Source organism: Astatotilapia calliptera, chromosome 8 (assembly GCF_900246225.1).
Source record: "Astatotilapia calliptera chromosome 8, fAstCal1.2, whole genome shotgun sequence".
NCBI classification, from domain to species: Eukaryota; Metazoa; Chordata; class Actinopteri; order Cichliformes; family Cichlidae; genus Astatotilapia; species Astatotilapia calliptera.
In genome coordinates, this window is record NC_039309.1 from 21,021,562 (window position 1) to 21,034,260 (window position 12,699).

Sequence of the window (12,699 nt, forward strand, 5' to 3'; positions counted from 1 at the left end):
AAAAAAAACATTCAGCTAAAAGTTTGAAACTACCGATTCAACTTCTTCACTCAAGTTAAACTGAAAAGCTTATTTTTGCCAAACTAATTAAATCTCATGTCATAATCGAATAGTATCAATGCAAGGAATAACAATTTTATGCATAATTTTTACATCTAATCCACTTAGTTTGACCAGAGAAAATCCGCTCTATTTGCTTCTGACTACACTGTAGGAGGGTGAGTGGTTAAAGTGAGATTTGGCAGGTGTGCACCACTACCACCAATCTGAAGGTGTGAAAAATGAGTGGTGGTGCAGCATGGGGTCACAACGATAATGATTTCTATTGTGAGAAGCAGCTTTTCTGCACAGGTTGTGATCAGCTGATCGGCGTTGCTGCTCTTTGTGGATTTCATCATTAGAACTTATGTTACACAAGCCATCATGTCAAATTTCCCATCCCGAGTAAGTATAAAGCTACTGTGTGTTCAGTCAGTGAATCGACATCATCAGCTTAACTGAACATGAGCGCTGTAGAATCATGAACACAACCTATGGATAGTTTGGCTCTTACCAAACTACTTTAATCCCCGATTTATAAATCATACACACGTTACATACTACATTCTGACTTTGTGATCATTAACACAAACTCTAATTTTGTAATAAAGCTTTTATTGTTGATTAGCAAACTTAACCTCATTCTCATGATGTCTAATATTACAGGATCTTAAACTTACCTTGAAGTTAGTTTTATCTATTGTAACTTTTCACCAAAAGTGAGTTAACTGCCATTACTTTACTAAAGCGAAATACATACTTAAAAAATAGAATTCCGTTACTATTTAATTTTCTGTAACCATTTACGATCTAATAGTTTTTTGTTTTCTTTTAATTAACGCTCATTCAGGTGTCCAGAGATTTAATATCAAAGGTTTGTAGGACCTTTGATCAACACATCAACTGAAGATAAACTCAAGCAAATAGCAAAATGAATATGGAAAAAAAAGAAAAGAAAAAGTAGGACACAGACCACCATCTCTAGATTTGGAGTCTTGTGATTTTCCCACTAGCATCCCACCTGCCTTTTTGAATACTTAAAAACATAAGAACAGCTATAAATATTATTTAGGTAAAGTATTTGTTCTCTAAAATAATCCACTGAAACAGTCAAAACTACTAACTAAAGCTAAATGAGCTATCAGTTCACCATTTAATAATGACGATGGTGATTATAAAGTGCTATCACTGAGCTGTTAAGGCAGTTTATTCAATAAAACACTGTTCTAAGAGTGGAATGCTGAACAGCTTAAGAAGTAATGGAGCAGAGCCACAGGTGGCGTCTAATTTTTTTTAATTCATCCTTTTTAATCCTGGTGCTTACAGTTGTTATGCTAGTAGCAAATAACTGAATATGCCTACTTCCTAACGCCACATTCCCAGATGTTTTTCCATTTTCCCCATGTGTATTTTTTTAACCAATGACATCATTTGAACACATTTATGAAAGTGGTGAATCTCAAGCTTATTCAACATTTACTATGTACATGCAGTGTTTTGGTTTATGGTTTAGTGTTCATTTGATTTTCAGAAGCATAAAATTATCAACAAGCCTGATCAGGTAACTTACAGTGATACACAGAATACAATTATCTACGGCAAAAAAAGGATCAAGCATCTGGCACGCTCGTCTTCTAAGTACCTGTAGCGACATGCCCAAAGCAATGCAATCATATGATTTGTTTTGGCACAATCTAACTTTCTTACACAACCACATGCGCTTAAGATCCAGCCTTTAATTTTACAATGAATTTTAATCCTTAGACTGCTTTTTATCAGCAAAGTGGTGCATGCTCATCTCCTTATGGAAATCTTGGACATCTGTACCTGTAAAACTGTCGTTTGCATAGCTTAGCATAAAGACTGGACTTAAGGAAATAGAAAGCCTGGCTTATTTCAGTTTAGTTTTCATACTGTATGAGTATGAAAAAAATGAGTTACCAAATGGTAACCGGTGAGTTTTAAATGCATTAGGCCCATTTTGATGTGGTGGTAATTCTGATCAAGCACTTTGCATGTTTTCCTGTGGTTATGAAACTGCACTTCAGATATGTATGAACACAGCTTGGTACACTTTGCCTTGGGGAGACAAAATTGCACTCTGTGCAGCAAATGCATTAGGCCTGTTTTACTAACCTCATTTTGTTGCTAATGACTGTAAATATAATGTTGTGGCTCTGGTTTCATACTTTAATTACATGTGGTTTAATACAATACACCAGGGTACTGAAAGCCATAGCAAGGGAATTACTCGGTACTGAGACACTGCAACTGTTGTGCAGGGGAATTGTATTAACTTGTACTTGTACTTGAATTACCATCAACCAACACAGTTTAGTCAGGCTTATGCTTTCTAGTGTATCTAGAGGTTTGAGAAAATCAACAGGCCATCTCCATCTGTTCTCTGTTACACTGAAAAGCTGTCCAGCGGTATGAATGGGAGGCTGACGACAGTAAAGACTGCAGGGGGACAGGAACTGCTGCTGGCTGTGTTTGCTTACACCGACGCATGGAAAACATTAGCATTTTACCCATGGATCTTTGGTCTGTATAGTGGGCATTGCTGAAATAACTTAAATGCAGACTACAGTATAGATTTTCATATTTGGAGCAGATAAAAGATGATACTTTACAGATGTGTTGCGTAACTTGGGGGGCAAAGGGCCTTAAAGAAGATACAGCAAACCGTAGAGGAAAGATAAATCGGACCAGCCGGCTGAGAGAAAACTGAAAACATGAAGAACTCTGAGCGGCAGAAAGACTGCTGTTACACTTTAAACCCACAACGTTATGGGTTCACGCAGAGAACCACATTTATTAAAACATGGTATCATGAGCCTGTAACCTCCCTTACTCATTCAGAGCTGTTAACCAAGACTTGTCACAACTGTGTCGATTACCAGCTTTTGCTGACTTAGCAGTCTCTCGGTTCAGGAAGTAGACACTGCATCGGGGGAATTTTTCCTAGGGCATCATTACTTCTCCATGCCAGAGTGGACAGATATAAACTGACATTAAAATACCGGAATTCATAATACACATGTAACTACATTTTTTTTCCTACAACAAAAAAGCAGAATTTGTTTTTAAGGAATTTAAAAAAAAAATCAGACTTCAAATAGCAACAAGCAACTTCCACTCCATTGGGCACCACTGTCACAAAGTTTAGATCAATTTCTATTGTACAGCAACTACTTGAGGAGGGATGATTAGTTTGGAGCAAATCGACTAAGGATAACATATTTCCTCAGACTAATCCAAAAGTAAAAAGGCACAAATGTGCTGTCACATAGACTTTGGCAATAGAGCTAGGAGGCCCTCATGTGTTACCACAGGGCTACGTCCATCCAACCATCCAACCTCTACCGCTTGTCTGGGTCCATGTCACTGGGACAGCAGTCTAAACAGATGCCCAGACCTCTCTCCTTGGCCATCTCCACCAGCCCTTCCAGGTAAAGGTGTTCCCAAGCTTGCCGAGAGATGCAATTTCTCCACTGTGTCTGCCCCGTCTCCCAATTGGGACATGCCTAAAACACCTCAACAAGGAGGAGTAGTAGCTCCACTCTCAGCCTCTCCTGAATGACCGAGTGCTTCACGCTATCTTTAAAGGAGAGGCCACCCACTCTTTAAAGAGTGGGCGATCTCATACAATAAACCAACAGATTCACTTTCACCCTCACCACAATCTGTCAATCTCCCAGTCCACTGTGGCTGAGATACTTGAACTCTTTCATCCTGAGGCTTCCTAACCTGGAGCAGGCACACCAACGTCAACAACAAGCTATGAGGTAAAACAAAAGTCTTTCTTTTGTCTGTGCAACTGGTGGCAGACAGATCTGCACAGCAGACCTGAAGGGATTGCAGGCTGATCTAAAGATTGCAGTTATAAGGTGATTAAATATTAATAGGATGTCATTTTAAACTGTTGGTTACTACTGTTAAGATGGTCAGCTGCTATATAGCTATAAAAGGCTGCCAAATGAGATGGAGGATAGAAAGCATAAAGGCCAATACTTTACTTTTATGGATAATGAAGAATAAATAATGTAAAAATGAATGAAGAACAAATGTGCACAGTAAGTTTCTTGTCAAGACACACTGAATGCACTAAGCACATCTGCAGACTCATCACCTCATCAGTACTCTCACTTCCCTGCAGCGTGTGACAAGGGTTTAAAAGCTCAAAAACCGCTACGCATTCGATGTCTACAGTTTAATACCAATACAAGAACTTCCTCTTTTTCAATTTCAATTCAGCTTCAGCCTCGTAGTATCCAACCTCTGCCTAAGAGCAGCACATGAGACAAACTATTCCAGCCTTACACAACAGCTTACACTACACTTTAAAGTCTTTGAGAAGACGACGCTCAGCTCCTGCACGGCTGATCTTCCCCAAGGCACTCAACTGTAATCCAAGCTGCTGCTGACAGTTTGAGTTGTTGGTATATAAGGCTGCTGATAAATAGGCTTTGGATCAGTCTGATAATGTGTGCGCTGCATACCATGCATTCTGTCTGACTGTGCTACGCCCTCCTGTATGAGTATGGGTTACAATAAGTGGGCATTTCTTCATTCTGGCCGAATACACATCAGGGTGACATTAGTGTAATAACCTTTACATGCGCATTTAAACCTGCCCAACCTCAGCTTTGATGCTTACTTTAATAAAACTGACAGAGGTTTTAATAAAGTGCTGTGAGGCAGAAAAGTTCTTCGCACTTAATCAGTTATTGTTGCCACTGCTGAACACGTTCTGGCATTTTCATTTATTTAAATATACTTTGAACTCGGGGAAACTGCAGAGTTTCTCACACACACACACACACTGTACCCTTTACTTGGGCGCTGCAAGAACACTCACACTTGAAAACATCCAGTCGCTGATAACCACCTAGCTCCAGTCCTTTTGGCCGTCTGGTCAGGCCATTGTTGTGGTGGTCCCTGAAATTAATTCAGCTGCTTCTCTGGAAATTCACCATCCACCACCGTGCTACCGTATCCTTTAGCAGATCATCTGCCACCATCTAACCCTACCCTTAGCATCCTCCTCCATCACACTAACCCTCCTCGTGTCCTCCTTTGCTATATCCATGAATCTTTCTGTCCTCTTCCTCTTTTCCAGTCTAGCAGCTCCCTCATCTCAGCCTCGCCTTTCAAAGTTTGTCCCCAGTCTGCTCAACCTGAGTCGTCCCTCTGATGTCCTCATTTACAATCCTGTCCCTCGTGGTCACTCCCAATGCTGGCTTTTAATAAATAGCTTAATCGTGAAGATGTCCTACTTAGAAAATGTCCATTAAGCCATTTAAGCTAATCAATGTGTTCAATTCCAATTATCTTTCAAGTAATCAGTTCAAAAGCTTTTTTCTTATTAGCAGCCAATATAGTAAATACTGGAATGCATCTATTTTACTTTAAACAGAAACATACAGTTATTATCTATATTTCTTTTTTATGTGTACCCAAAAAGCATTTTCCGCATTCAAACTTCAAACACTGTTGGGAAAGGTTCAGGAACATTCTGCAGTCCTCCTTTCTCTATTCTAGTACAAATAAGGAGACAGTCTGTGTCAGAGGGGCTGCTGCTTCCAGAAATACTCCATTTGGTTTAAGTGTTTAGGCCGGGGTCGAGCATGAAGAGGCAGCGCACAACTAGACAGAACACGACAGTTAGCAGCTGTATTCTCACAATGATACACAACACAGACTTTGTACAAGGGAGGTTATCAAAACAGTACGTAACACATTACAGTGGGGCAAAAAAGTATTTAGTCAGCCACCGATTGTGCAAGTTCCCCCACCTAAAATGATGACAGAGGTCAGTAATTTGCACCAGAGGTACACTTCAACTGTGAGAGACAGAATGTGAAAAAAAAAATCCATGAATTCACATGGTAGGATTTGTAAAGAATTTATTCGTAAATTAGGGTGGAAAATAAGTATTTGGTCACCTCACCTCAAACAAGGAAAATCTCTGGCTCTCACAGACCTGTAACGTCTTCTGTAAGAAGCTTTTCTGTCCCCCACTCGTTACCTGTATGAATGGCACCTGTTTGAACTCATCATCTGTATAAAAGACACCTGTCCACAGCCTCAAACAGTCAGACGCCAAACTCCGCCATGGCCAAGACCAAAGAGCTTTTGAAGGACACCAGGAAAAGTATTGTAGACCTGCACCAGACTGGGAAGAGTGAATCTACAATAGGCAAGCAGCTTGGTGTGAAAAAAATCAACTGTGGGAGCAATCATCAGAAAATGGAAGACATACAAGACCACTGATAATCTCCCTCCATCTGGGGCTCCACGCAAGATCTCATCCCGTGGGGTCAAAATGATCATGAGAACGGTGAGCAAAGATCCCAGAACCACACGGGGGGACCTGGTGAATGACCTGCAGAGAGCTGGGACCAAAGTAACAAAGGTCACCATCAGTAACACACTACAACGGCAGGGAATCAAATCCCGCAGTGCCAGACGTGTTCCGCTGCTGAAGCCAGTGCATGTCCAGGCCCGTCTGAAGTTTGCCAGAGAGCACATGGATGATACAGCAGAGGATTGGGAGAATGTCATGTGGTCAGATGAAACCAAAGTAGACCTTTTTGGTATAAACTCAACTCGTCGTGTTTGGAGGAAGAAGAATACTGAGTTGCATCCCAAGAACACCATACCTACTGTGAAGCATGGGGGTGGAAACATCATGCTATGGGGCTGTTTTTCTGCCAAGGGGACAGGACGACTGATCCGTGTTAAGGACAGAATGAATGGGGCCATGTATCGTGAGATTTTGAGCCAAAACCTCCTTCCATCAGTGAGAACTTTGAAGATGAAACGAGGCTGGGTCTTCCAACATGACAATGATCCAAAACACACCGCCCGGGCAACAAAGGAGTGGCTCCGTAAGAAGCATTTGAAAGTCCTGGAGTGGCCTAGCCAGTCTCCAGACCTCAACCCCATAGAAAATCTGTGGCGGGAGTTGAAAGTCCGTGTTGCTCGGCGACAGCCCCAAAACATCACTGCTCTCGAGAAGATCTGCATGGAGGAATGGGCCAAAATACCAGCTACTGTGTGTGCAAACCTGGTAAAGACCTATAGTAAACGTTTGACCTCTGTTATTGCCAACAAAGGTTATGTTACAAAGTATTGAGTTGTATTTTTGTTGTTGACCAAATACTTATTTTCCACCCTGATTTACGAATAAATTCTTTACAAATCCTACCATGTGGATTCATGGATTTTTTTTTTCACATTCTGTCTCTCACAGTTGAAGTGTACCTCTGGTGCAAATTACTGACCTCTGTCATCATTTTAGGTGGGGGAACTTGCACAATCGGTGGCTGACTAAATACTTTTTTGCCCCACTGTATATTCATCAAAGTGTTTATATAAAACATTTCTCCCTTTAAAAAAACAAAACAAAACGTGATTTTCATTTTTTTATTTCGCATGACACTGTTCACAGCAAGTCGATAATGAAGATTTGCAGGTGGTAGCAAACTGCTGAGTCCAGTGCTGAGACTGAACTTTCAACATCAACTTTGAAACCAACAGGGAAGTCTTTAAAAAGCTCAGAAGAACTAAAATTTGCAATCTAATGAGAACTTGATCCATAAAGGAAGATTATGTGGGGAAGCCCCAAAAAGCAGCTGTCAGATGATTTTACGGAGACAGTTCTGGCAGATGGTGTGCAGGGCTGGCATGTGCAAAACGATTTGCATGTCTTTTGAGCCTTTTTGTACTGCTCGGTCACTGCAAAGCCAAACCAATAGGACTGGAACCACCTATGTCACATGACTGTATTTCAAACATTGGCTCAACATTGGTATTAGCCGATATCTGTATTGGTTGACATCGGCTTTCCTGGTCGATATCAAATCATTGGTATTTCACAGTCTGCAACCGCTCCAATAACTATTTAATTGTTTCAGTCAACAATCATTTTCTGGGCCTTTTTTAAAATGGGGAAATAGCTGCATTTTTCTTTACACTTTGAAACTGTTAAAACTTTCGTGAAAAACTGTAAAAGATATTTTGATGATTATTTAATATTATACACTAAATGACTCATTTAAAAACCCATATGGCATTATCAAAAAGTGGGATTGTAGCCCTTTTATTAAACACAACCTTTTTTTGTCTTTATAAATATTCAGAAACCAGAGTCACAAAATTAAAACTCACCACAGAACACAGGGCACATTTTCTCTAATGTGGCTTCACGCTGAGTTACCACAGAGGTAACAGCATTACAGACAGCCTACCCAGTGTCACACTGACACAAATGTTAAATACAGGGGCGGCTTGTCTATAAACTCTTATGTGCTTTATGATAGAAGTAAACAGGTCAGAAACAAACATCAAAGCCAGCTGTTTTACCATTCAAATCTTGTCAGTGTGAGGTTTCAGAGCAAAAGATTCCCCCGCATAGTACTTCAAAACTCCCTTTTATAAATGCTGTGTACACGCTCATTCACACAAAGGCTAATTCATAAATCACCCGACAAGGAAATGAGCAGTGCAAACGCTGATTTTACTACAGCCATGTTTGAGCAATCATTTAAAGGGGAAAGGTGCACACTACACCTTTTGCAAACAGTGAGGGAACAAATAAAGCTCTCTCCCATGTGCTAAGGGGCATACACTCAGGAAATTAAAGGGACAACTAGTGACCATGGACGACAATGACGTTCGATGACTTGGAGTGACGACAGGCAAAATAACCTTTAGTAATAACTGGTGAACTGTTACCGACTTTAAAGTGAATGATTGAAATGACCATCGCTGGAATGGAAGGATCACACATGGTCACAAATTATAAGGCTGCCTACAGAAGCACATCTACAAGCGAATCGCTTTATATGTGAACGGGGGCTTTAGTAGTTAACCTGACTTGCACTGTGCAAGGGGATTACAACTGCCGTCGGTCTGTTTAAAGCGGACAGCAGCAAATAGGATAGGCAAATAGGCCTCAAGAGCGAGCCGGCACTTAATGTGAGATCCAACCAGATGCAGGTCAGCTGAGTAATATCACGAAGCAATCAGGTGCTAAACGCTGAGAATGGCCGTTTCAAGCCAAAATTTGATATTTGATGTTCACTTGGAGCTCATTGTGTGAGATTCAAAAATTTTGGATTTTATTCTTTTTAAAATTAGTTTTCATTATCTTTGGTCTGTGGTCATCTTTGGCTTTCTCTAGCTTCCTTTGTGTGTATATCGCATCTAGTGTAACTACACCTGACTTGAGCCACCAGTCCAGCACCTGCTGGTTAACAAGCTTCTTCGTTTTGTGCTGTTTAGCAGTTGCTGGCACACATCCATACTAAACAGCCAGACAACCCCGCCAAAAGCGAACAAACAAAAAGAATCCTTTTTATCTGAATGGGTCAGATCGATGTTTATATGCGCAACTGTTGGTCATCAATACACAATTTGTGGCTAAACCATGAAATTAAAGCCTTAAGAAGCTATTCGTTTAATTCTTTACAATATGGCTGCAAAATATTCAAATTAAAACAGCACATTGTAAATGGTCTTTCAACCACAGGAAGCCAGGCAGGCTATAACTAAGAAGTACATGTGGATAAAAAGCATCCAGGCAAATCTAGTGTTACTGAGCGTGGCTGTCGGTTACCTTGCAATGTGGTCATTTTGGAATCTGCATTCTGCAGTGAAGTGACCATTGTAACCTCCATGAGAGCAGCATATTACCGTCACCCACCCTGGGAAATACTCATTTGCCGCAATGTCACTTCTTTAAAACAGACTTCCCCAAACAGAGATAGTCATAGTAGTCAAAGCTAAATGATGACACTCTGTAGGCGGTGTTTGCATTCTCACAGAGGTGGGAAGTAACAAAGTACAAATACTAATAATCAGATTTTCAAAACAAGACTCAATACTTTTGGTTTAATTTGAGGGGAGTTATTTTGTCATGTGACTGCAGGCCTTCAAACATTAAACCGATTTAAGCCTGAACCGTAACACATGAAAGGCAATCCTGTTCATGTGTTGATCACCAAGGGATGTGGCATAAAAAACTGTGCCATAGTCAGAGGTTAAAGTGAGCCAGTGTTTCTATTTATTTTTTTGGCACAACACTGGAACAAACTGTGCGTGGAAATACTCTTTTGTACAGGATAAACAGGTTAGTTTGCTGTACTGTGATGGATCAGTGTGTGACTGGTGCGCAGCAGCTGTGGTTCCATGATCAGAGTTAGGTTACATTAAGTGTAGCAGAGGAGAATCTGAAGTTAAGCTGATGATGCTGAGAATTATTGGGTATAAAGACATTATAAACAGTGTACTGTCAGTGTAGACGATGGAAATCAACCAGGACAGCTCATGAAACATCTGCTTAATTCAGGTGTGTAAACCCACAGCTGATCACAGCCTGTACACTAAGAAAATCTACCGGAGCTCTCAATAGAAATTATTGAGAGTTGTGATTCTTTTCCTCACACTGAGCCACTACAACAGATTTATTGGGTTCTCCACCTGCTGAAACTGCTTTAACCTCTTCTCTACGCATTTTCCTGTTAAGAGGCAAAGTCAATGTAGGCAACATAAAAAAACGCCACTTTTTTATAACATTTCCTTCTTTTTCTCTATTCTTGTTACACTTACTGATTCAAACTGAGTGTATTTATTAGAATTAAAATTCAGGCAACTTTTTTTTCAGGCAACTATTAATATAACACAAGGTTCAATTAGCTTTGTGTACAAATAGTTGGAAAAAATATTCTTTAAGGAGCTACTTTTATTTTCTTATTTTGTGTACATTTCAGAACTTGTATTTTTTCACTTTTACTTGAGTAAAGAAGATGAATCATTATTTATACTTTTACTGGAGTATTTTTTTAACAGTACAGACATTCTGTACTTCTACTTAAGTACAGAATGTCTGCACTTCTGCCCGCTCCGCATTCCTAACATTAAAGCGGGGGAAATGAAACTCTGAACCGTGTTTACATTAGGAGCTGCAATCATGTTTTATGGCATTAAACCTGCAAGTATAAGACAAACGACGCACTACACCGAGCATGACCTCAGTTTCCTCAGTGTCGCATCATCAACAGCAGAAGGGGAAAAAACAGAGTCACCAAAATATTCCCAGTGGGAAAATGATTAGTGCTGATGCTTAACTGTGAGTTTATCCCTCCTTTATTCCCAGTGAGGCTAATGTAGCAAGCTATTTAGTAGCTCTTGCCCATTCGATCATCTTGCTACTGTTTATGGACTGTTAGAGAAGTTTAAAGACCCCGACATGTCTAAGGAGTGCCGCAAGAGCCATTAAACAGAAGTTGACAGGTACTTATCCAATGTATGAGGTGTTCTTTTGCACGAGTGACCGACTTCTCTAAACCGAAAACACGCAGTTCGCCGTGTCATTAACTGTGAGCTTATTAAACCGGTAAATGCTATTAGGTGGGAAAAAGCTTATTTATAGACAGCTGCGACGGAAAGAAAACAAGAGCAGCCGGTGACATAACACTGTTCAAAACCACCTGGTAGTGAACGAACTATACACCGGGGTAGGGGAGTATTCTGCAGTATACCCCGATGTTCATGACAAACCACCGAGCGCAGAAGGGTACTCACCCAGAACGGAAGCTTTGGTCCGCACAACCGCTCCATCTCGGTCACAGCGGGAAGCGGGGAACCACCGGAGAGCTCTGCGTGCACCTTCTACAGTTTCTACAGGTCGAGCTCTTTGTAGCCAAACGACCTGCTTTCCTGTTCCTTCTCGTAACTGGACGCTCTCTAACCGTCACATGCCACACATACGAGTGCACTGTAGCGGAGTTGGTTCGGGTGTCTGTATCGCGCTCCCCTCTCTCTTCACGGCGTGGACCGACTCGCGCAGTTACTGCTCCGGTACTTCCGCACTGCCACGAGAGAAGTCATCCAGAGTCAGCTCGAGAAGTAGTTCGCTGGAGGATTTAGTGACAGTAAAAGGTTGTACATATTGCGGAGCTCCACCCCTTTTGCTGCTCCCTGTCTCACTTTTACCGTGTACAGTCAACATGACTCGACAGTATTGAATAATGCTTAGCTTCCGAGTCAGATCATTAGGGTTTACACGCGATAACTGTTTGTAGTTATGTTTTGTTTTTTTTTTAAAAAAGGTTTTGACTTAGATTTTTTTGTGGCCAGGATAAGAGGGCTTGGGTTGCTCACATTATCTTCACTGAGATCATATTGTGAAGTGCTCCAGACTGGTCCCGCATTCATTCTGCAGCATGACAACCACTAGAAAACATGCAGCAAGAGTCATAAAAATCTTATCCTGCAACAGATGGTATGGCCCACACAGAGCTCTGATGTCAGCATCAGGCTATTAGATGAAGAGAGTGAAGACAACCTAAATCCACACAAAGCAAGCTCTCCGAGATGTTTAAAAAAATATTTAAGTCCTTTTAGTGCACTGTATGTGAAATTGATGAATGGTAAATAAACACTTGTTTTTAAAAGCAGCCTCAAGTAATGGTGTATTTCAGAAAACGAATGTGTGCTGGAGGACACCTAACAAATATATCTTCAAACCTGTATGACTGGAAAGGTATTTAAATAAAAGTCCTTAAATCTTCCTTCCACCTCGTAAACCTGTTACACTTCCTCTTGGACTGGTTCAACATGCTTAAAAGGTTATTATAAAATACATTTTCC

At 40.8% G+C, this 12,699-nt stretch overlaps 1 protein-coding gene across 4 annotated transcripts in view; it reads right to left on the minus strand.

Moving 5' to 3' along the window:
* abcc3 (ATP-binding cassette, sub-family C (CFTR/MRP), member 3) overlaps positions 1-12,035 on the minus strand; it is a 57,533-nt gene extending 45,498 nt beyond the window's left edge. The window contains exon 1 of one of the 4 annotated variants that reach the window (XM_026177373.1): positions 11,632-12,022. In XM_026177373.1, the coding sequence (XP_026033158.1) occupies positions 11,632-11,667 (36 nt within the window). In that variant the 5' untranslated portion in view covers positions 11,668-12,022. Of the gene's footprint in view, positions 1-11,631 lie in introns of all 4 variants that reach the window. The other 3 variants (XM_026177372.1, XM_026177375.1, XM_026177374.1) reach the window with 3 other exon arrangements.
* Positions 12,036-12,699: the final 664 nt, after the last annotated feature.